This window comes from Sparus aurata, chromosome 1, assembly GCF_900880675.1.
Source record: "Sparus aurata chromosome 1, fSpaAur1.1, whole genome shotgun sequence".
Lineage (NCBI taxonomy): Eukaryota > Metazoa > Chordata > Actinopteri > Spariformes > Sparidae > Sparus > Sparus aurata.
The window spans coordinates 40,398,729-40,425,077 of NC_044187.1; the positions used below are offsets into that span (position 1 = coordinate 40,398,729).

Consider the following 26,349-nt stretch of genomic DNA (forward strand, 5'->3'; position numbering starts at 1 on the left):
TGATACATAAAGGTCTATCTGATCTTAGTTATTAAACCTCACTGTGATTGTGTGTTTTTGTTCCATTTGTCATCAGGGTAACACAATCATCAACACAGCAATACTGACCAACCAGCGGGTGTCACTTCCTGTCATTGTCCTGGCCATAAGTCATGATGGGAAGGTGTCGGACGTTACATCTGCAGTCACATGCCACTCCACCAACGAGAACACTGTCAAGGTACGACTCAGATAAAAGTGTCATCCCTTAGCAAAAAGTAGTTTATTCAAGTGTACTTATTTTATACTAAAACTAAGGCAGTATACTTGAAGTGTACTTTTTATATACTATATTTTATATACTTAAGAAAAGTATAGTGAAGTATACTTTGCTTATACTGAAAAGTATAAAGAATAGTCTAAGACTAAGTACATTAATACTTAGACTTACACTTATACTTTAATACTAAATAAAATGATCAGGGTGATGGCGAAACAAATGTATGCCACCTTGAGTGACAGCAGAGATGAGGAGTTTGCAGCGAGTGCTGGTTGGCTGAATCATTTCCTCCGCCGCAACAACTTCACTTGCAGAAGACGCACAACTATTGCCCAGAAGGATGCCAGAGAGTTCACCGAGAGGATGGCAAAGTTTGTGACATTTTCATCCTGATTTTTGTGAGGAAGGAATTTGTCCCAAATTGCCGCCTGGTCCCAAATAAACCCCTGGTCTGATAAGTGGTTGAAACAAATAAACGCCCCGGCCATTATTGGGTATTTTACGGTAAGCTAATGTGCTGAACGTACTTATACTGCTTCCGCAGCAGGATGGACCCGCCCATTAAATCCTCAACACAGAAATTTTGAAACACAGTTTGTGAAGCCTAGCTCCAAAATTAAATTCTGAATGGTTGAATGGCTTTTTATATGTTTTAAGGAAATACATGTATGACCTATTTAATGTGTTTCGAAGAAAATGCCTGAATTTGCTTTACACGGACTTTAAGTGGCTGTGGACAATGTGTTGTCAAACACATGCTTATTTACACACACAGTGACTTTATCATTCTTTAGAGTCGTGTTTGTGTCCAACATTCACATTAGACCACTGAGCTGGATTTTTTACTATGAGCAACATATTACACATTTAAATATAACCTATTGTTGATATAAAATACCCTCAGAATCCCCCTGTCATACACAACTGTGTACTGACTAAAAGGAACTTTAATCAGATAATTATTCTCTTCTATTGATAGACAGATCTGTAGTATTTCAAATGCAAATAATACATATGGTGTCTGAGATACTGTTTCTATCATGTTAATGTCCTTATTGAAAGAAATGTAAAACATTGATATTAAACAATAAAATCTTCTTAACTTTTCCTCCATCTGTCCATATCTGTCTCAATTTCAACCACAGGTGTCCAGTGATTGCTCCACCCTCTTTGTGGATGGCAGTGAATCCGGGTTGGGTAACACCTGTGCAACAGTGGAGTTTTTACTTGGGACGTTACATGGCTCTGTGTGTCTGGAGGTGTGGGCTCCCTCAGTGCCCATGCGAGTGTCCCTGTCAGACCCCGTTCTCAATGCCATCGATGGTTGGAACCACTTCACAGAGAGAGGGTAGGAAACAGCTCCAGTGTGTCTTCACTGTGGTTTATTCAGCCTCTTTATAAGCTTTATTGGCTTAAAGTATTCTCTCAGTGGCAGCCACATTTGTTTTCTTAAATGCATAGGCAGTGAACCCTCACTGGACTGTAACTTTTCACTAAAGAGAATATCCATGATGATGAGCCTTAGACCACAGTGTTAGCTAAAGCTGGGACAGCTTGAGGAAGGTTTGGATTCTTTATTTCTATTGACTAGAATATAGTTTAGCTGGCTGTAATAAACAAGTACACTACACACAGTGACGTGCCGACACACATTACAAATTTGTAGTGCCTTGAAGTCTAATTTATTTCTTGCCTCATAAAATATTTGCAAAGTATTTTAAATCCAGTGTCGTTAACGTCTATATTTTCTAACTCACTTAGCTGAACAGCCAATCAGAGCCATTTCTCTAACTAATGGACTCCACTGTCATGCTCAGTCTGCCAAAAAGCCACCAACAAGGGCTGACTCATGTGTTGAACACACAAATGCCCACCAACTGCCCCTTGGCGCTTGTTTCAAATAGAGGTCAGAAACCCCACATTAAGGCTTGTTGAGGCAGGGAGCTTTTACCAAATTCAGTGATCCAAGGTTACTATGAATAACGTCACGTATTTTATTCACAAACATTGAGTGTGTCCTGTCTCCTCAGGTGTGTGCCAGTGTATCAGCGCTCCTCAGTCCAGGTTCTGACTAAGTTCACAGCACAGGACTCCAGCAGCCGAACCACATACCTCCTGGGTTCATCTGATTGGTTTGTGGATGTTACCGAGCTGGTTCTTAACTCACTGAGAATAGAAGACCCTCGAGTGGCTTACCTTGGCGCCCAGAACAACCTGATTGGTTTACAACCAGGGAAGACATCACTCTATGTATGTGACAGTTGCACATCAATTCAGTTCAACACCTTCACTTACACAGCAGCAATATCATCATCATCATCATAATTATCATCATCATTACCATCACCATTACTATCATCATCATCATTACCATCATCATCATCATTATCATCATCATCATTACCATCCTTATTTCACTCTCCCTCTCTCTCTCTTTCCCTGTCTGTCTCTCCTTTCTTTCTCTCTGCATCTCTCTCTCTCTCTCTCTGTTGCTTCAATTAAATTCAAAAAGCTTCATTGGCATGACTGTGTTTTACAATGTTGCCAAAGCATTAGGACTACAGAACAAGAATGTTAACAATAATATATTATAATTAACAAAATATCATTGTGTAGGTAAGAGCCCAATGAAGAGCAGCTGGCTCTTGTGGAGGAGATTATGTCAGGTGTTGTTGTGCAGCTTTTCTCTTCTCCTGTGGCAGCACTTACATATCTTGCTGCATCTACAGCAGTGACACTTTTTTCTTCCAGTAAATGGTGTAGTTTGTCAAAGTTTTGGGTTATGCATGTATTTTAGGTGTAGAGCTGGGTTCTGATGTCTGTGTATGTGTCACAGTGCAGCAGGAAGTGCTGCTCTGTCTCCACCTGTCTGTGTGGACAGAGCCGACACAGCCTCTCCTCTCTGGACGGCCACGCCTGTCTGTGTTGTCTTCCCTCTAAGGCCAGGCTGTGGTCGCTAAGTCTGTACATAGTCAACGTTTTTAGGGCCAAATAGCATTGAAGTTTGCTTTGGGTTTTGGTTGTAGATGTCCAATAGTTGATGTAATTGTCTTTTTATTTTGCAATAATTTGGTTTATTATTTTGCTTAATTTCTGTCTCTCTCTCACTCTCTTTCTGTCTGTCTGTCTCTCTATCTCTGTGTCTCTCCATCTCTCCCTCACTCTCTTTCTCTGTCTCTCTTTCTCTGTCTCCCTCTCTTACTCTCTCTCTTTCTCTCAGGTCATCTCTGAGCAGTGGGATGGCGTGCTTGGCCGATGTGACATCACTGTGACCTCTGAGCCTGTAACCCCTGGTGACCTGTCTGTGCAGGTGGTCAGTGGCCTCGGCATGTCGGTCAAAGCAAGCCCCGCCCACCCTTTCATCATCACAACAACAGTGACAGCCTACAATATCCTGTACAACTACCGCCAGGTGAGAGGAAGGGTGATTTTTTGAAGTTAATATCACTGTAAAGGCTCACATGGTAAATTAGGCATTGCTTGTACATTTACACAGCACTAATTCCAACAAAACAGCAACTGAGTCATGACATGCTCAACACTTTGGTTGAAACTGAAACACTTGTATACCATTAACTGCTTTATTTAGCTCACCATGGAAACACACAGTTACCGCCATCCTAACATGTGCACCACCATAACCTCAATACTGCATATGTGCCAAAACTTACTACTACTAAAATGTACCTTCAATTCCTAAATTAACTATATTACAACATACACTCCACTGAACGGCCTGTTGCTGAAAACTGCTCCAATGAGCTTTAAACCCTCACATTTGGCTTTATTATTATTAGATCACTGTCAACCAAAGCCTTACTGATTAATGATTTGATCACTGAGCATAAGCTGGACATAATTGGCTAAATGAAGCCTCTCCTCCTGACTATAGCTACGCCCATGTTGCTCAGGCCTCTAAACAGGGGGGAGGTGTTGCTCTAATCTACAAATCTTTTTTCAGTTTAAGCTCCAACCAGGATATTAAATTTACTTCAGTTGAGGCTCTGGTTTTAAAACCATCAAATAGTAACAGCCTTGTCCAGGAAACAGGAGCTCCACCTGGTTGAACTGTATAGACCTCCAGGGCCTTACTCCCAATTCCTAGAATAATTCTGTGAATATATTGCAGATCTTGTGACATGCTCTGATAAGATCCTAATTATTGTGGATTTCAATATCCACTTAAAGGGATATTCAGGTGTAAGTTTAATCCATGGTCTAACACACCGTGAAACTGTGTTAGACTCCCTCTTGAGAGATCAAGTTAGCAAGACTGCTAACTTACAGAGTATTATCAACCTCAGAAACAACCACACGACAACAATACACTGCAGTAAATGGATCCAACTATAAACCACCACCAAAAAGCCAAAAATAATGCTCAGAGCAGCACCACACTTCAGCAACAATACAAAAAGGGTCTCAGCACACAGTCCGGGGCAATAAAACTCCACTAGCTTAGCTTGATTTCTACTGAAAAGATGACAAAATTTACCTCTTTTCTGCAGCAGCTTCTTGTCGACGGGAAGTCCCGACGAGTCGATTACCAAGTGCAGTAAAGTTCCGTGGCTCAAGGATGAAAATGTATGATTATGACTACATGGAAAAGCAGTCAAAGTTCATATGTGTCTTACCTGCCAGTTTATAACAGTTTTTATCGAGAGCAGACAGGGAAAAGAACGGAATTGAGCATTTCTAACCGCACTCGGTAATCGTCATATTGAGACTTCCCCGACCCAGAAGCTGATGGAGGAGAGTTGAAATCTGTTTTTAGCTTCACAATAGAAATCCCAGCTACGCTAGCGGAGGGTAGATGCCTCGGACTGTGTGCTGAGACCCTATTTGTACTGTTGCTGAAGTTTGGTGCTGTTCTGAGCATTATTTGTGGCTTTATGGTGGCGGCTTATAGATGGATCCATTTACTGCAGTATGGGGGTCCTACTCAGTGTCAAGGTATGTTAGAACATGGATTAAACTTACACCGGAATATCCCTTTAAACAAGCCCTCTGACCCTCTAGGGAAAGCTTTTTTGAGACGCCTTGATATTTCCAATTTTTTTCAGCTCGTCCATGAACCTACTCATTCCAGTGGTAACACTCTGGATTTGACAATTTCCCATGGACTTGATGTGTCAGCCCTGAGCGTTGTATGAGGGGCCGCACAAGACATAATTCATTCTGGCCTTCTCACACACACACTTTCTTCTCTCACATACATATATTTTCTCTCATACACACATACATTCTCCTTTGACACACATACATTCTTCTTTCACATACTTGTATTTTCACTCTTGCGTACACATATATTCTCCTTTCACACACATATTTTCCTTTCACGCACATACATTCTCCTTTGACACACATACATTTTCCTTTCACATACATATATTTTCACTTTCATGCACATACATTCTCCTTTCACACATATACATTCTCCTTTCACACACATACATTCTCCTTTCACACACATATATTTTCCTTTCATGCACATACATTCTCCTTTGACACACATACATTTTCCTTTCACATACATATATTTTCACTTTCATGCACATACATTCTCCTTTCACACATATACATTCTCCTTTCACACACATACATTCTCCTTTCACACACATATATTTTCCTTTCATGCACATACATTCTCCTTTGACACACATACATTTTCCTTTCACATACATATATTTTCACTTTCATGCACATACATTCTCCTTTCACACATATACATTCTCCTTTCACACACATACATTCTCCTTTCACACACATTTTTTCATTTTTCATGTAAAGGAAAATATGTGTCTATATATATCTGAAGAAAATATATGAATGTGAAAGAAGAATATGTGTGTGTAAGAGAAGAATATATGGGTGTGAGAAAAGAATATATGTGTGTGAGAGGAGAATATAGGTGTGTGTGTGAGAGAAAGTATAATGGAAAAAGAAGTAGTTTAGTGGAAAAGTGCTGTGATTGGCTGTTCGGGTGGGACTGGGTGGGACTCACTGAAAACTACTTTTGTGAAGGGACGCCATTTTTTCTTTGGCGTTTGATGGCCTTACCAGCCTTGTGTAGAAGCTGAGAGCTAATCACTGAAACGTCTCTGTTGTTGGCTGAATAGCCCCCGCCTCAGAGGACAGAGGAGCTGAGTGGATTCACTTCATTTTGAATGGAAATAACCCCACAACTGGAAAACTCTGACATGTGTGTGAAAACTACTGCAGACTGCTATCCTGTGGCAGTACAAAGAAGGTTTAATGAAGATCAAGGATTTATTGATGCTCACTTCAAACTTGGAAGCTGTAAGTTTTGCCCTTTCTTATGATGCTTTACTGTTTATTCTTCATGTTAGCCTGTTGAGCCTGGCATCAGCACTGTCCGCGGCTAACCTGGCTAATTTTGCATCGCTGGACCTATGAAGTATTTAAAATCTTACTGAGGGACAGCTAAAGGAGGATGAGATGGTGTGTAAAATGTCTGTGTGAGTTTTACGTTACGTGAACATGACATGAGCAGTAGAGGTGTTTAAGTTTATATATAATTTAGCAGCTAACAAGTAACTGTGCATGGCATTACAGACAGCTAAGCCGTTAGACTCGTTGTGTCTCTCCCAGGCACAACACTATTAGTCAAAAGGTTTTACATTGTATCAGTCTGTTAGTCAAACAGTGATAACTCCCGTGGCACGTTTTAAGGTGAATGCAGGACATGAAACCATAACTACCCTCAGAATATCAGTATTGCATTCCACAATGGATTATTGTTTAAGCTAATATCCCCTGTGAATGCTTCGATTATGTCATTCTGCATAATAATTAGCCATGGGCTTCTGTTTGTTTGAACACTGGCAAGATGAAAAAAGATAAATTTGCCTCAAATTAGATTCATTTCAGATCATTTTCTGTTTATCTCCAGCACATCAGAATAATTGTAAATAAAGGGCGATATAATTGGCTAAATGTAAATTTGCCTCTGTCCTCCATCAGCCATCTGACAATGGCAATAGGAAGTGAGTTGAGTACAAGTAAGCAGGTAAGTCATGGTCAGATGGCTGATGATGGACATAAGCTACTCTAATGTAAATGGGGGGCTTTGGTGCATAAAAAAATAATCAAAATAGACCTTGTTTAGAAAAATCCCCTTGCAGGGGCCAGTTTCAACTAAAAATGTTGTTAGGGGGGGGGGGGTCTGTGTATCTTTTCTGCTTGTCCCTACTGTCAACAGCTCCAAGTCTCCCCTGTTGCTGTCATGTTGTCCTGAATTGAATTATAAACAACCCAGAGCATCACTAGGAGAGTGTCAGTCACAACACAGATCATAGTCTAAAGTAAATGCTCTATTTAATCAATATCTTCCTCTATACTGGCAAACAATGATTTGTAATCATTATTTTGGAAAATGGTTTGCTGCTTTTGCATATATTTCAGGTGATTTTGGAGTAACCTTTAACTGTTCTGCACACAGGCCAACATACTACAAGACCGACCCTGCAGACACCACCACATCTTTGACAGAGTTAACAAACATGTTGTGAGTTACTCAAATATCCCTTAATTTCTGTGTATACATTTATAAGTTGCCTGTTTATTCGCTTAAACTAACACAGTCTAATTCAGTGTTTGAACTCTCTCTGTAATATTATTTTCAGGCTCAGGCACAGTTTACATAAAATTAAAGTGTTCCATACTTTTATCTATACCTAATTTATCCTCATTGGCATTGAATAAAGTGATTTGTTTTTAATGAAAGTTTTTGTCTTCTTTGAATTCAACACTAAGGGCACTGTGGCATTAGAGAAAAGAAAGTCTGGAAAGAGTTTTGCCATTAACCCTTTAATAAATAGTGACTCTGTAAGCATCACACATCAAACTTCCTATTGTGATGACAGATCACAATATATTGAATTGAATATTCTGTATAGTATTTTGAACAGGGTATCAAACAATCTGCACGTTTGACACACATTTTAAAGCATAAATCAGGGTTGATATCCTTAAATGCTTGAATCTTAATGGGGTGTTTTCAGAGTTTGAAACCACTTGAAATTGTAACTGCATTACTTTGATAAAAATAATTTCATAGTGGCTCGGCCAGGTACTACAGGATGCCAGGTCAACTTATAGACTGGTTACACAGTTTTGAACAAAATGTTTGGGTTTTCCTTTAATTTTTCATCCTTTTGTAGAATGCTGTCACATAATTTTGGTTTTCTGAAGGAAACAGAATCAAAGGCTGCTGGATTTATTTGTATGAATTTCAAGTACATATAAACATATCCAGTTGCCTTCAATTCAGTTTCCTTGATATATCTATGACCTGGATGAATGAGAGTATTCACAGGCAAAATTTTGGATGATTATAGATAGGGAAGTAACGATAAGAACATCTCATACCACGGTAATAGTGACCAAAATGATCACGGTTATTGGTATACACTGGGATTTTTAAAATGTCTTCAAAATATTGAAAAACACTGACATGAATGTGATCACGAAGTTCTCCATACAGCCTCCCATGAACAAAAGAATCTGTAGCTTCTCCATGCAATCGTTCCACACATTGTAAGACATTATTAAAAAACAATCTTATGTCATTTTCATTGCTACTTACTCCCAAAATGAAAAACTGGGAAAAAAGGATGAGTTTGAATAGCATCATTAAGATAAGCTAAGCAAGCACATGTATTTCCTTGTTTGAGAGTGACTTCCTGTTTAAGGAGGAACTTCCTGTGTCCCTGAGAAAGGAGAATGTATGTATGTGCAAGAGTGAAAATATGTCTATGTGAAAGGAGACTATATATGTTTGAAAGGAGAATGTATGTGTGCGTGAGAGTGAATATATATGTACGTGAAAGGAGAATGTATGTGCATGAAAGGAGAATGTATATGTGTGAGAGGAGAATATATGTGTGGAAGGAGAATGTAGGTGTGTGCGAGAGTGAAAATATATGTATGTGCAAGGAGAATGTATGTATGCATGAGAGTGAAAATACAAGTATGTGAAAGGAGAATATATGTGCGAGAGTGAAAATATATGTATATGCAAGGAGGATGTATGAGTGCGTGAGAGTGAAAATGTAAGTATGTTAAAGGAAAATGTAGATGTGTGCGAGAGTGAAAATATATGTATGTGCAAAGAGAATGTATGTGTGCGTGAGAGTGAAAATATAAGTATATGACAGGAAAATGTAGATGTGTGCGAGAGTGAAAATATATGTATGTGCAAAGAGAATGTATGTGTGCGTGAGAGTGATAATATAAGTATGTGAAAGGAGAATGTATGTGTGCGAGAATGAAAATATAGGTATGTGCAAGGAGAAAGTATGTGTGCATGAGAGTGAAAATGCAAGTATATGAAAGGAAAATGTATGTGTACGTGTGAGTGAAAATATAAGTATATAAAAAAGAGAATGTATGTGTGCGAAAGTTAAAATATATGTATGTGCAAGGAGAATGTGTGTGCTTGAGAGTGAAAATATAAGTACATGAAAGGAGAATGTAGGTGTGTACGAGAGTGAAAATATAAGTATGTGAAAGGAGAAAGTATGTGTGCGAGAGTGAAAATATATGTATGTGCAATGAGAATGTATGTCTGCATGAGAGTGAAAATATAAGTATGTGAAAGGAGAATGTATGTGTGCGAGAGTGAAAATATATGTATGTGCAAGGAGAATGTATGTATGCATGAGAGTGAAAATATAAGTATATGAAAGAAAATGTATTTGTGCGTGAGTGAAAATATAAGTATGTGAAAGGAGAATGTATGTGTGCGAGAATGAAAATATATGTATGTGCAAGGAGAATGTATGTATGCATGAGAGTGAAAATATAAGTATATGAAAGGAAAATGTATGTGTGCGTGAGTGAAAATTTAAGTATGTGAAAGGAGAATGTAGGTGTGTGCGAGAGTGATAATGTAAGTATGTGAAAGGAGAATTTATGTGTGCGAAAGTTAAAATATATGTATGTGCAAGGAGAATGTGTGTGCTTGAGAGTGAAAATATAAATATGTGAAAGGAGAATGTATGTGTGCTAGAGTGATAATATAAGTATGTGAAAGCAGAATGTTTGTGTGCGAGAGTGAAAATACATGTATGTGCAAGGACAATGTATGTATGCATGAGAGTGACAATATATGTATGTGCAAGGAGAATGTATGTGTGCGTGAGAGTGAAAATATAAGTATGTGAAAGGAGAATATATGTGCGAGAGTGAAAATATATGTATATGCAAGGAGGATGTATGTGTGCGTGAGAGTGAAAATGTAAGTATGTGAAAGGAGAATTTTTGTGCGCAAGAGTTAAAATATATGTATGTGCAAGGACAATGTATGTGTGCATGAGAGTGAAAATATAAGTATGTGAAAGGAGAATGTATGTGTGCTAGAGTGAAAACATATATATGTGCAAGGAGAATGTATGTGTGCATTAGAGTGAAAATATAAGTATGTGAAAGGAAAATGTATGTGTGTACGAGAGTGAAAATATAAGTATGTGAAAGGAGAATGTATGTGTAAGTGAGAGCGAAAATATAAGTATATAAAAAGGAGGATGTATATGTGGGAAAGTTAAAATATATGTATGTGCAAGGAGAATGTGTGTGCTTGAGAGTGAAAATATAAGTACGTGAAAGGAGAATGTAGGTGTGTGCGAGAGTGAAAATATAAGTATGTGAAAGGAGAATGTATGTGTGCGAGAGTGAAAATATATGTATGTGAAAGGAGAATGTAGGTGTGTGCGAGAGTGATAATGTACATATGTGAAAGGAGAATTTATGTGTGCGAAAGTTAAAATATATGTTTGTGCAAGGAGAATGTGTGTGCTTGAGAGTGAAAATATAAGTATGTGAAAGGAGAATGTATGTGTGCTAGAGTGATAATATAAGTATGTGAAAGGAGAATGTTTGTGTGCGAGAGTAAAAATATATGCATGTGCAAGGAGAATGTATGTATGCATGAGAGTGAAAATATAGGTATATGAAAGGAATATGTGTGTGCGTGAGTGAAAATATAAGTAAGTGAAAGGAGAATGTATGTGTGTGAGAGTGACAATATATGTATGTGCAAGGAGAATGTATGTGTGCGTGAGAGTGAAAATATAAGTATGTGAAAGGAGAATATATGTGCGAGAGTGAAAATATATGTATATGCAAGGAGGATGTATGTGTGCGTGAGAGTGAAAATATAAGTATGTGAAAGGAGAATATATGTGCGAGAGTGAAAATATATGTATGTGCAAAGAGAATGTATGTGTGCGTGAATGATAATATAGGTATGTGAAAGGACAATGTATGTGTGCGAGAGTGAAAATATAGGTATGTGCAAGGACAATGTGTGCATGAGAGTGAAAATATAAGTATGTTAAAGGAGAATGTATGTGTGCTAGAGTGAAAATATATATGTGCAAGGAGAATGTATGTGTGCATTAGAGTGAAAATATAAGTATGTGAAAGGACAATGTAGGTGTGTACGAGAGTGAAAATATAAGTATGTGAAAGGAGAGTGTATGTGTAAGTGAGAGTGAAAATATAAGTATATAAAAAGGAGAATGTATATGTGGGAAAGTTAAAATATATGTATGTGCAAGGAGAATGTGTGTGCTTGAGAGTGAAAATATAAGTACGTGAAAGGAGAATGTAGGTGTGTGCGAGAGTGAAAATATATGTATGTGAAAGGAGAATGTAGGTGTGTGCGAGAGTGATAATGTACATATGTGAAAGGAGAATTTATGTGTGCGAAAGTTAAAATATATGTTTGTGCAAGGAGAATGTGTGTGCTTGAGAGTGAAAATATAAGTATGTGAAAGGACAATGTATGTGTGCGAGTGAAAATATAGGTATGTGCAAGGACAATGTATGTGTGCATGAGAGTGAAAATATAAGTATGTGAAAGGAAAATGTATGTGTGCGTGAGAGAGATAATATAAGTATGTGAAAGGAGAATGTATGTGTGCTAGAGTGAAAATATATGTATGTGCAAAGAGAATGTATGTGTGCGTGAGAGTGATAATATAAGTATGTGAAAGGAGAATGTATGTGTGCGTGAGAGTGAAAATATAAGTATGTGAAAGGAGAATATATGTGCGAGAGTGAAAATATATGTATGTGCAAAGAGAATTTATGTGTGCATGAGAGTGAAAATATAAGTATGTGAAAGGACAATGTATGTGTGCGAGTGAAAATATAGGTATGTGCAAGGACAATGTATGTGTGCATGAGAGTGAAAATATAAGTATGTGAAAGGAGAATGTATGCGTGCTAGAGTGAAAATATGTATATGTGCGAGGAGAATGTATGTGTGCATGAGAGTGAAAATATAAGTATGTGAAAGGAAAATGTAGGTGTGTACGAGAGTGAAAATATAAGTATGTGAAAGGAGAATGTATGTGTACGTGAGAGTGAAAATATAAGTATATAAAAAGGAGAATGTATATGTGGGAAAGTTAAAAAATATGTATGTGCAAGGAGAATGTGTGTGCTCGAGAGTGAAAATATAAGTACGTGAAAGGAGAATGTAGGTGTGTGCGAAAGTGAAAATATAAGTATGTGAAAGGAGAATGTATGTGTGCGAGAGTGAAAATATATGTATGTGCAAAGAGAATGTATGTGTGCGTGAGAGTGATAATATAAGTATGTGAAAGGAGAATGTATGTGTGCGAGAGTGAAAATATGGGTTTGTGCAATGAGAATATATGTGTGCATGAGAGTGAAAATATAAGTATGTGAAAGGAGAATGTATGTGTGCTAGAGCGAAAATATATGTATGTGCAAAGAGAATGTATGTGTGCGTGAGAGAGATAACATAAGTATGTGAAAGGAGAATGTATGTGTGCTAGAGTGAAAATATATGTAAGTGCAAAGAGAATGTATGTGTGCGTGAGAGTGATAATATAAGTATGTGAAAGGAGAATGTATGTGTGCGCGAGTGAAAATATAGGTATGTGCAAGGAGAATGTATGTGTGCATGAGAGTGAAAATATAAGTATGTGAAAGGAGAATGTATGTGTACGTGAGAGTGAAAATATAAGTATATAAAAAGTAGAATGTATGTGTGCGAGAGTGAAAATATATGTATGTGCAAAGAGAATGTATGTGTGCGTGAGAGTGAAAATATAAGTAAGTGAAAGGAGAATGTAGGTGTGTGCGAGAGTGAAAATATAAGTATGTGAAAGGAGAATGTATGTGTGCGAGGGTGAAAATATATGTATGTGCAAGGAGAATGTATGTGTGCATGAGAGTGAAAATATAAGTATGTGAAAGGAGAATGTATGTGTGCGAGAGTGAAAATATATGTATGTGCAAGGAGAATGTATGTATGCATGAGAGTGAAAATATAAGTATATGAAAGGAAAATGTATGTGTGCGTGAGTGAAAATATAAGTATGTGAAAGTAGAATATATGTACGTAAAAGGAGAATGCATATGTGTGGAAGGACAATGTATGTGTGTTAAAGGAGAATATATGTATGTGAGAGGAAAATTTGTTTGTGTGAGTGGGCCAGATGAATTATGTCTTGTACGACCCCTCATAGAATCGCGTTCATTTTATCTGCTGTGTCGACCACTCTCTCATTACATTTGAAATGTCATTAGCCTGTCCCTGCTCAATGACACAAAATTTTTACTTCTCATCATATCAGCTCAGTGATAAATTGCCGGGGGTCCTGGCTCCTTTTGCGAATGGGACAAAACCTTTAGAAAGTTTCACTGATGAAGTTAACTCTACTTGTTTCTCTCCTCGATTCTGTGGCACCGGTCTCGACCAAGACAAGACAACCAAAGAAATCTAATCAAGGGTTTACTAATGAAACCCGAGATCTCAAGCAGGCCTGGAGGAAATTGGAATGAGTATGGTGCAAATCTAAATTGGACATTTTTTATCTTGCTTTGTGTGATAGTGTACTAAATTATAAGCGTGCTCTTAATACTGCTAGAAAAGCATATTTCTCTGGCCTAATAAACAGTAATAAACACAATCCTAGATTTCTCTTCAACACCATGGCTAAACTGACTCAAAGACCACGGTCCATGAGCTGTGCTCCCACCCTTGCAAATGCAATTTCTTTTTGGTAATTTGATGAGACTAGAATCAAAATTAACTCATCACCTCTGCCTTCCTCATCAAAGTTTATTAAAAAATATCCCTCTGCTGATTCTCAGTCAGTCTCAGCTTTAAACACAAAATATCTCCCTGGAGATAAAATATAAATATATATAATATAATATAAATATAAAATTGTCTCATCCTCAAAACCAACTACTTGTCCTGGAGGTTAAGTTGAATAAATATCAATCAATTCTAATCAATTTCAGATCAATTTATTCTGTCTCATCACTTAAGAGGTGACTTTAACACACAGTTACCAGTGGTTCACATTCCTTGAGTCAGGTTACAGTAATTAACTTGGCAATACAAACTGTACTTTCATTCAGGAAGAAACTCAAATCAAAAGAAATCAGTCAATATGGTGAAAAATATAAAAGTAACAAGAATAGTTATTAAGAATAGTTAGCAGTTATAGCAGTGCTCAGAGAGATACACTACTTACAATAAGTTAGGGATATTGTGAGAGACTCAGTGGATTTCATACATTCGGTGTTTGTTTCACTTCAGAGAGATTTGGGATAGGGAGCCAATTGTATTGGGGTGATAGACACACCTCATTTTGTGTTTTCCATGTAATGGTCTCACTGTGTACAGTGTGCCTTACATATTGGGGCCTATACCAAAAAACTAAAAGACAACCCTTTTCAATGTGGCATCAATAAAAAGCTGGTATTGTCAGTAAGTCATTCCAAGTTCATAATTCAAACAGCCATGAACACACGACGTCACTTAACGGACGAGCAGCGCCACCTGGCCATAGCGCGCCTTCGGGTTGGTGGCAGGCAGTCAGATGTTGCTCGTGAACTTGGTGTGTCTCAAAGTGTCATCAGCAGACTTGCATCAAGACACAGAACTACTGGCAGAGTTCATGACAGACCCAGGATTGGAGCCCCACGAGTGACAGACAATGACCGTACTGGACCTATGCACTCAGACATCGTTATGCAACTGCCACACAGCTGCAGGCCCAGTAACGAGATGTGAGGGGTACTAGGGTTTCCAGACAAACCATTCGAAACCGACTCCACCGCTTTGGCTTGAATGCCAGACGACCGTTGCAGGTGACTCCACTGACACCAAGACACCGCGTGAACGTTTGCAGTGGGCACAAGACCATGTGACCTGGACAATGCAGCAGTGGTCTACCGTCCTGTTCACTGATGAGTGTCGGGTCACCTTGCATAGAAATGATGGTCGTCAGCATTGCTGGAGAAGGCGAGGTGAGCGATACGCCGAGGTCAACATGGTCCCCAGGGTTCCCTTTGGTGGAGGAGGTGCAACAGTCTGAGCAGGCATCACCAGTCAGCGCAAAACAGATTTGGTTATTGTAGATGGCTCAGTCACTGACCTCAGAGACATCATAGAACCCATCATCATCCCCCAATTCCGCCAGCACACCCCCAACTTTCTGTTCATTGATGATAATGCTCCACCACATCGTGCCAGAATTGTCACAGCTCGACTTCAGGAAGTCGGAGTGCCTCATATGGTATGGCCAGCAATGTCCCCTGACCTGAACCCCATAGAGCAGGTCTGGGACCAGCTGAAGCAGAGACTGGATGATCACACCCCACCCCCACGTGACCTGGCAGAACTGCGTGTAGCACTTGTGGAGGAGTGGAACGCATTGCCTCAGAACAACATCATGAGGCTAGTGAGGAGCATGAGACGTCGCTGTCAAGCTGTCATTGCGGCAAATGGTGGAAACACCTGCTACTGACATTGTCAATTTTTGTTATTTGGGGCTATCCTTGTTATTGTCTAAATTTTTGAGGTAATAAATATTAAACTAATGAAAATGGTGTTTCTTCTTATTCATTATTAGTAATATCAAAGGGAACTTTTACTTATTTCATTAAAATTCAGACCAAATAGGAAAAGCACTCATGTAAATAACAATATCCCTAACTCATTGTGAGTAGTGTATGTCCCTCTGCTGTTTGAACGATACTGTTTGAGCGGGGTCCCAGGGGCAGCGACAGAGCCATTACAGAGCCAGACTGAGACCATAGCTCACACAGGGGTGGCACAGAAACAGATTTCATCTTCTTTTTTTTTTTCCTATGGCAAGTGGCTGTGGATCTAGTAGTGTTTCTTGGTCACTCACTCATTGAAGACCCGCATAAGCTTTTTAAGGTATTCCTAAACTGATTTTTAAAAAGATCTGAAACAGTTGTGAAGATGGTGTTTTTATAATTGGTGATAAAGCTCAAATAATAATATCAATTTACACCACATAAGAATATTGCAGACAGCACTTTTATAAAACAAATATCTCATCTAAACTGCATTTTTTAAATAAGGTTCTTGAAATGTTATCATTTAATGCAAACAGATACAAACAATAACACTGCTGTAACTTGTGGATTGTTATGCATCGACATCCACTTTGCAGAGCACACGCTGGGGAATCTACTCCACCATCCCTGTCACTATCTGAATGGGCAAGTTGATCATCTATCGGTAAAGACAGAAAAATTAAAATTGTCAGCATGTCAGATTTTCAGCTGATTTGCTTTTTTTCCACTGATATGGCTTTGAAAAGTTTAATGCACATTGGCTGTTGAAGGCAGAATCCTGTAAGTTATTACTTCAGCTACATGCATAGGGCAGGTGGTGTACTGTACCTGTATGTTCACTTCCATGAAGAGCAACTGGTGAGCGCTCTCCCTCAGTGTCTGACTCTGTCTCATTTCTGTCATCCTGCGTCTCCCTCTCCACACCACTTTCCCTCCTCTCATGACTGTACTTACTACACTGACTGACGAAGTAGGAAGTAATTTTCTTCTTCATTTTGCATGTCAGGTGCAAAAACAAAAAATGGTCAAAGATTAATTTATGGTGTTGTGGCCACCATTGGCCACTCCCTGGCTCCGCCCATACCCAAGGCCTGGAAACTCACAGAAACATTCCAGTGTTTTAAATTGCGCTTCACTTTTCCCAGAATGTCAACATGGCTTAATGTGGATTGTCTTAAAACACAAATCACATGAATCATTAAATCATTACCAAATTGAAATTAAAATTATTTCTGTAACTCATCTTCAAAGCCTCTGGCTAAAAGTCATGCTTTCGGTACAATGCTTTTGTAAGGTTCTTTGAGATTACAAACCCACCTGGTGGAAACACATTTGTACGTTTCACCTACTAGATGATTTCTGTGGGTGTCTGATTGTGTCTCTCCAGTAGCCCATTGCTCCAGGAGCTGTTCTGTTCTCAATATTGAAATGTTTTGCCATGTCTCTAATCTCCTCATTATTGAATTGTTAACGTATAATCGCCGTGGGGGACCGGCATAGACACTTTGTCTTTATTTCTGGAGCTTTGGATTAGCCTCTGTAGTTGATCTGTGGATGCGTGGCCAACCTGCTTTTGAAGTTTCTGGGGAACTTTAAGTTTCTCATCTGTTCACATGTTTTCTGTGCCTATATGAATGTTATCTTCAGTTTGACTCTGCTCAGTGTCCTTGTCTCTGATGTCCAAAACTGTATAGTCCTTTGAGGGTTGTTTTACTCAGCAACAGTGGAATATCATCTTGAACTACTTCAGATTTAATACACCATTATGTCTGTCCTCTTTTAGCAGGTATTTTGACTTTTTCTGGTCAACTGTGTTTCCATCTCCAAATCGAAATGGTCTGCAACTAAGAGTTTCTGTCTGGAGCATGTTATTCACTTGGTCTTGGCTGAGTTCCTTCATGTAGGTTTCTAGCCATTTCCTCCCACATACTGTATGAGTGCAAGCAGTGTCAATAATGGCTGACCCCAGTGATTCAGCCAGAAGATTTCTGAGTCAGACATGGTGTCAGGTAGGGGTTTAAAGGGGAAGGCTAGGGAAAGGGAAGGTGGACCCAAACGCAGTACTCACGGACACGAGGCAGGGAATGTGAGAAACAAAAAGCAAGCTTTATTAACCAAAGCTGAATGTCACAAAGACCAAAAACAGACAAAATGGGACGATAGACAAAGTAGCAATAAAATAGCTAAAGACAGTGCAAAGCAAAAGTACAAAGTTCAAATCAAAAGCAAGGTTCAAATCAAAAGGCAAACATGCATAACTCAAGTCCAAAAAACACATACCATAGGGAACAGGAACAGGAGTAGACAGATTCAGAGGTGGACAGAATACAATGACCGGATAAGGAGTGAAGGGAAGACACAGATGAAATACACAGACACTGATGAACAGGTGAGGAGAGAGAGGAGGGAGGAGGCCAGGTGTGGTAACGAGGAGAGGAGCACAGAGGAGAAAACCAGGAGGGAACAAGACTAACAGACAGAGGGAGACAGAGGGAAGACCACAGGAAAATGCACAGGAGAACTTAAAGACACATCAGGCATGAAATCCAAACATAAAACACAACATAATATCAGGAATCATGACACATGGAGGCTTTTGTAAACAGTGTGAAGGTCATTCCTCATAATTTACATCTTCGTTAATCTACGTGTTCATTCTTCCTGTGGGGACAGTCTATAAACCCAATTAAAAAATTTTGGACATACAGCGCATCTTTACCTCTTACTTATTTTATCCAGTGGGTTGGTGCCCGTTTAAGACTCTTTGTTGTTGAGTCTGTGACGTGACATTATGAAGTTTGCCTCTTGTTTGAGGTCAGTGCTTTGTGAACACCACATCCTGGTATTCATTTTGACGTGCCTGTCATTTTCCCTCTAAAAAATCAATTTGAGCACTGTCTCCAGTTGCCTGTTGACTCATCTAGACAAGCCATGTTGGACAACTTAAAAGCTAACATGACATCAGGCAGTGAGTCATGTTATAATTTTTCATCTAATCTGTTTAAAGTCAATAATGTAGTCCACCATGGATGCAAGCCCCGGAGTGACAGGAAAACATTGTTCCTTGTAGTCCTGCTCCTTTACAGACATTGACTTCATTTTTCCAACACTCATATGGCCTGTCCTCATCAAACTAGGATAGGACTTTGTTGTTAGTAACCATCCTATGCTACCAATTTTAGATGGAAAACACAATGTATGTATACCTTTAATTGCTTTATGTAGCTCAGTACAGAAACACAGTAACTGCCATCCTCTCCTCTAAAACTTGCCTTTTTAACATTATGCACACAATTGCTTCTGTGCACAACTGACCAAAACACTATGGTATGGAACAGGAAGGAGAATATGAAAGTGTGTGGCAAGCTTTAAAACCTGCTGCAACGCTTTCTTGCTTGTAGAGTAGCTAATGACTGGATTTTCAACCTGTCCCTGGACGTGGTCAGCCCTTCACCCAAACTACTTTCAAGTTTCAAGCTTACTGGTGCCTTCAATGGTTAGCATAATCTGCATGTTTCTCATGAACAACTACAACAACTACAAGCAAAGGGAAGGGTCATGCCTTTGAGACAGTGGATGTCTTTTAATGTAAAACAACATTTCAGAAAGTGTAAATGACAGCAGCTTAAAACTGAAAAAAAAATGTCAATGCAGAAAAAAAAAAAATAATAAAAAAAAAATAATTTCTGCTCTATTTTCTGTTTAAGTGGAGCAGATGAATAGCATATTTCAAGAGAATCATTCAAATTGGTAAACAAGCATGCAATTTGGCACAGATACTCTCTAAGGGTCACTTTTTGGGAAAAAGGCATTGGCCACCCAAAAATTCAACATGGCGGCCATTTTTTCAAGATGGCCGCTATTTCTGTCAAATGCTCATTATGTCAATCATTCAAACAGTGATGTAGGCATAACATTTTGTGAAAATACTCTCTTAAGAATGTTTTTTTGGAAAACGGTGCTTGTCCCTCAAAAATTCAAGATGGCAACCATTTTTTTAAGATGGCTGCCATTTCTCTTTAATCCTTACATCAATTTTTCAAATGGTGATGCTATCATCAAATTTGGTACAAATATTCTTCAAGGAACATTCTCATGGAAAAAGGTGTGTGCCACTCAAAAATTCAAGATGGAGACCATTTTCAGGATGGTCACCATTTCTGTCAGAGCTCAATTTAGTGTGTTAAGGAAGGTTTTGTTTAATAGAGTGAACGTCATTACACAACCAGGGCACACTGCTGACTTCACTGCTGTGGAACTCAGCATGGGGTTCAGTGTCAGCTGATCTAGTTTTACTTACACTGTTTCTGTATAGCTAAGTTGAGTGTCCCAAATGCTGTCTACCAGCCCCTCATCAATTAGCTAGTAATAGATGTAGTTAGATAGCCGCACCTGAATTGACAGGTTGTGCCAGCGCGTGAGAGCCGAGCCAAGGGTAAGCGTGGCAATACATGACTTGTTCATGTGTGCTTACCTGGAAGGTGTACAGATCACACGGCACTTAAATGATACTGGATGAATGATCGGGCTAGGTGTAGGTGACCCGAACCTAGTTGTATCCCATACCTGAATGTGTACTATGTCTATGATTGAGGTGCCTTGCAAACCTGGGACATTTTTCCTGAGGCCTCTCTCATCTTCAGCAAACTAAGTCAATACCCTCCTGTTCTGACTGATAGTGACCTGGAGATCCTTGAGAAGTTTGGGTCCTGCTGTATGATCAGCTGTTAGTGTAGATGAGGCTAGACTTGACATGTTTGCCCGAAAGCAGAGGCCATATGAATCCATTCCTCCAACAAGAGCAGCTCTGCTTCAACACACTAAACATGCTGCATATCAGGCAGGCTGCATATGGGGTCAACCAACCCAGTGCCAGCCAGAAGCAGAGAGTCCTGCTGACTGCTGAAAAAGCTTGGTGAACAATGGGGGGTCTTCTGGACAGCAAATGCACCAATTGCACAAAGTTGTGAACAACTAGACACGTGTAGCTGCAAATCAGAGTGGAAGATGCAAATGTTTTAGATTTGGTTTCACTTGCAGTTGCAAATGTGAATAAAAAAGTAAGTAGCCTTGCGTTGGGCCGAGAGTCAATTTCCCGATTCTGGACCGTGATGTGTATGTACACCTTCCTGGATATGTTGCCCCCAATACAACACTTGCTGACTGCCAAGCAGGGAGGCATTGGCTACCATTTTTAACAGTCTTTATTATGACTCGGCAGGGCACAACCTCTCAATCTCAGGTTGGACACTCTAACCACAAGGCCTTTGAGCTGGTAAAAATGTGAATAGAACTTGTGTTTTTTTTTCAATCCTTCCTTTTAACTCAGTCCCAACAGAGTACATTATTAAAGCAACACCCACCCTGAAAAATGAATCTTGAATTTTTGCGATACCCTTTTTCTAAAAGTGTGGCCGTTAGAGTATTTTTGCTAACATGCATGTGTGCATCAGTGTACATACTACTGAAATGACGGCCATCTTGGAAAAGGTCTCCATCTTGAATTTTTTATTGGACATCCAATTTTTCCAACAAGTGGCCTTAACAGAGTATTTGTGGCATATTTTCTGTATCACTATTTGGAAACAGTGGTGATGAACATAGGACAGGAATGGCAGCCATATTGAAAAATGGTTTCCATCCTGAATTTTTACTGGCCACTTCCTTTTTCTAACAGTGGCCCTTCCTCTCTGTGGACTGCACCTTGCTTTGGTGGAGAGGCTTGTGTACTCCAATGAACCTGAGAGCTATGCCGGCAGGGATTTGATATCCCTGGCAAGTTTAACTAAGCCGGACAGGTCAAAGGAGAGGAGGCAGACAAAGCAGACATTATGACTATTTGACAGAAATGGTGGCCATCTTGAAAATGGTCACCATCCTGAATTTTTGAGGGACAAGCATCTTTTTCCATTAACATGTCCTTTAGAGAGTATTTGTATCAAATGTTATGCTTGGATTACTGTTTGAATAATTGATATAATAAGCATAAGCAAGCAACATGTTCCTTGAAGAGTATTTCTGCCTAATTTTATGCTTGCATCACCATTTGAACAATTGAAATAATTAATATTCGACAGGAACGGTGGTCATCTTGGAAAATGGCCGCCATATTGAATTTTTGACTGGCCAACACCTTTTTCTAAAATAGTGGTCCTTAGAGAGTATCTGTGCCAAATTTCATGCTTGTATACCAAAGTGAACGATTTTTTTACTAATCTGCTGCACTATTTCTGGCTGATGTGTATGACAGGACTGTTTCTGTGCTGATGGTGTGATTATCATACATTGTGTATGTACATTCTACTGAATTTATCAAGACAACCAGGAGGAAGTGTTTGTTTGTGTTTGTGTGTATTAATAGTTCATTTTAACAGGAGCAGAAGACAGAAACTTTTACTAAAATTTCAAATGTGCTCATAATAAGAAGTGTAAGTATGAATAAAGATCTGGTTCTTTCTGAAGCTGAGGTAAATTCAGGGCACTGTTTAGACTTCACTGTTGGCTGACTGTATTGTACGCACTATTTAAAGTATGTGAAAGTGAAACAGTAAAGAAGAAAATTACTTTTTCTAATAATCTTCCCATCCATGTCATGTCTCTCCAGGAGGCGTCCATCAGCGTCTGGCTCCAGTTCAGTGATGACACCGCCTCCCTCCTCTCCTCCTTCAGTGACCTTCCCTTTTTCCTCCGTCTCTCCTCATTGGCTGAGACTGTGGTTGTGGTGACGCCCGGCTCCAACCAACGCATCTTTGCCCAGGGTGACGGAGGTGGGCCTTTACTGCGTGCAGAACTTTTGGTTTCAACCTGCACTAACAAACTAATCATCTCCAACTCTATCAGTGAAGGTGACAGTGATTGGATGGAGATGGGAGGTGGAGAAGGCGGGACCAGGAGGCTGTCGAGAGGATCTGGTTGGATAAGAGTCAACCTAGGCCTGGGCTTTCTGCAGCCAGTAGGGGACAAGAATGATGAGGGTGATGAGTTTGAGTTTGACATTTCAAACACACTGGTTGAGTCAGACAGCGACATCTATGCGTCGAATTTTGACGAAGACGAAAATGGTAATGTAAGCAGTGACTACTCTGACAAAATCAGTGGGAGGATGACCAATGGAAACTGGAACATGGTGGGGAACAGAGGGAAGGTCAGTCGAAACAATCTGGAAAGGGCTGTGCTGATGCCCAACCAGGAGGAGGGCGCGGTGTACTTCTCCCCAAGCCAGGAGAAAGAAGGACAGAGGAAGGAGGAGGAGGAGGAAGGACAGGAAGCTCAAGAGCTTGAGCTCGGTGTGGGAGCTGTCCTCTCTCTGCTCTGTCTCTCTGCTGTCCTTTTCCTGGCAAACTGTCTACCCTGCGCCCTGCGGGACAGGAGGAGGCCAATGAAAGAGGCAGAGAGGGTGGTAGAACTAGAGGGAGGTGCAAGTGAAGAAGAGGCAGAGGAAAGGAAGAAGACAAAGGAAGAGGGCTGGGAGGTAAAGGAGAGGAGGGAGACAGAAGCTGAAGACAACATAAAGCAGCAGGTGGAGAATGATAAAGAGGAGATTAAAGAAGTAGAGATAATTTGCTGATCACCCTGTTCAAACCACAACATCATTCTCATAGACAGTTTACAATAGTTTCAGTTTTGACCCTCCAAGGGAAAATGTTTTGCGGCCCCAGCTTTAATCTGTCATTTGATTTTAATATCCTCCCAGCCAAGCTGAGTGGTTTGGAAACAGCAAAAATGTGTGCAATCTTGTTCCGTCTGAAACACACATACAGACCCATATTAGTCACTCTAGCCCTCCATCAAGTGTCTTTTGGTCCATGTATAACATACATCAATGGGCCTGAAAACAAGTCAATAGTTTATTAGGTCTCTGCTTGAGAACTTTTTCAGATATATATAGATATATACTCAGCCTCACTCTTATTTTTCTTTGTGAACTGATAAAACTGTCAAGTCATGCTTTGGTAACATCTTCACAGTCTCTATGAGAGCATTCAACATTCCATACAATGTAAATATGTTGAATAATAACTTTGTATTTAGAAATTATGTGTTTACCTCCAAACCTGATGTTTTATTTTCACACCACATTATATATCGTTTTGTCAGTTGTGTTTTTGCTTTCATATCAGTGTGTCTAAATTAAAGCATTCTGTATTTGATAAAATGGAACTATTTAACATGCAAAACAGGGAATAAAGAGCAGTTCTGGGTAAGCTGAGCTGTGTAGGGCAATGGGCTTTGTTGGATTTGAGTGTTGCCTAAATTATTACATTTAGCAGACACTTTTGTCCAAAGCAGCTTACAGTAAGTCATACAATGATGGCAGTATCTTGCCCAAGAACACTTCCACATGCAGACCAGGGAAATGGAACCAGTGACCTTCCAATAACTAGACACTGGCTCTACCCCCTGAGCCACCACTGAGATCATTATTATCGCCATTAGAGCATAAACTATGCTAAATTTGTATTAGACTTAGAGTAGATTTTTCAGTATTTTGCTTTTGTATGAAATCATAAATACCCATACAGACTTCTCAGTCTAACACTGAAGAAGTTTGAGCAAACAGACACACATAATTAAACATTTTAACCAACAATGTGGTGACATCTGAATTTTATAGGGATATACTGATCAGGGACTTGCATATGATTATAGAGGGGCAGGGACACAAAGTCAGGAAAGGGCAGTACGTGCACGCCAATTTTTTTTCAGGCCTTAATAAAACAATATGTAGATTAATTAATGTAAAATTAATCAACAAAGTACTAATAGAAAGCTAACTACTTAGCTGTGTATCCTGTGTAGCTGTGAGTGATATGCAATCAGTGTTGGGGAGTAACGAATTACATGTAACGACGTTACGTAATTTAATTACAAAATTTACGTAATTGTAATCCGTTACATTACTGGGAGAAAATATGTAATTAAATTACAGTTGCTTTTGGAAATTTCAATGATTAAAACTTAAGTTACATTTGAAAAATAGCCGCAAAAGCTTGGGTTTATCAAATAGTCCCCCCCCCCCCCCCCCAATGGATTCATGTTTGTTTTTAGTTTTTTTCATATCAACAGCCTCCTTCCAAAACTGACGCTTGTGATTGGCTCTCTCTGGTCATGTGCTATTCGACTCAACCGACAAACCGTACGGCGGCAGTCAGACTCAGCAGCAACAGTGTCGGCGACGCACAAGATGCTCCTGGGCTGGAAATACAAAAAACACTTAATACAGACAGAAGCCAGGCTTCCCTGTATTACAAAGGTGGCTCTCTTTTAACCCGGCTAGATCACCATGGTAATGCTTAGCTTATAACCTGGTTCCGACCAGGTTATGTTCAGAGTTTAATCATAAAATCGACTGTAAAAGCGCCGCTTCACTATTTAACTCATTTACAGCTGGCGTCACCTTGACTTTGAAAGTCCAGTAGAGCTGGATCAGAACGGAGCATTTGTAAGGAGGGAGAGATCGCGCTGATCCGCTGCTGTTTACTTTCTCTTTGAGCGTCTCCGATGTTCAGCTGAGGGGATACGCTGCTCAGCTGTTGATCCGACTCGCGTCAGGAGGTCATTTATCAGGCTATAGCCTATTTACTTTTATATACAGTCAGTCACCACTGAAAGAAGTTGTGCGCTCGCAGCAGGACACATAATTTAACTTAATGTGGCCATGAATACATTTATTGTTTCGCCTGTTATGTGTTGCCCAAACGCAAATCTTGAGTAGGTCTACTGTGTTTTCTCACATTTAAGAAGGTCTTTGTACAGAGACAACATGAGATTTGCTTGTGGCTACAGCACCTAAAAACCCCACTGTAACCTATTTTCATACGCACACCCAGCCTCGCTTTCAATAAAACACACACTGGCATTTTATAATTGCGATCAGTGAAATATATGAAAACAATATAAAACACTGTTTAAAACAACAGTTGTTGTTGCTCTAAAGCTTCATATTTAAAAGCAGCTCAATGTAGAGCTGTCAGAAATTAAAATCAGCCTCCTCTTGTCATATTTGCAGGAACACTGTTGCTTCAGGCTGTGATCAGGCTTTTTTGTATCACTCATACTCTCTCCATTAAAACAACCTGCTCCTCTTGGCTGAAATCAGCCCATTGTCGCTCCATTTATTGAGGAAGTGAGCCTCCTTCGCAGTACAGGCCTAAGGTCAGACTCATAATATATGGTTAAACCTTTGAACT

General features: G+C 39.5%; 1 protein-coding gene across 1 annotated transcript in view; it reads left to right on the forward strand.

Moving 5' to 3' along the window:
* tmem132a (transmembrane protein 132A) overlaps window positions 1–24,368 on the forward strand; it is a 37,793-nt gene extending 13,425 nt beyond the window's left edge. Inside the window, exons 10-14 of the mRNA XM_030427520.1 lie at window positions 77–220; window positions 1,405–1,607; window positions 2,290–2,509; window positions 3,480–3,671; window positions 22,764–24,368. Of these exons, the coding sequence (XP_030283380.1) occupies window positions 77–220; window positions 1,405–1,607; window positions 2,290–2,509; window positions 3,480–3,671; window positions 22,764–23,726 (1,722 nt within the window). The 3' untranslated portion in view covers window positions 23,727–24,368. The remainder of the gene's footprint in view (window positions 1–76; window positions 221–1,404; window positions 1,608–2,289; window positions 2,510–3,479; window positions 3,672–22,763) is intronic.
* The last annotated feature ends 1,981 nt before the right edge of the window (window positions 24,369–26,349 follow it).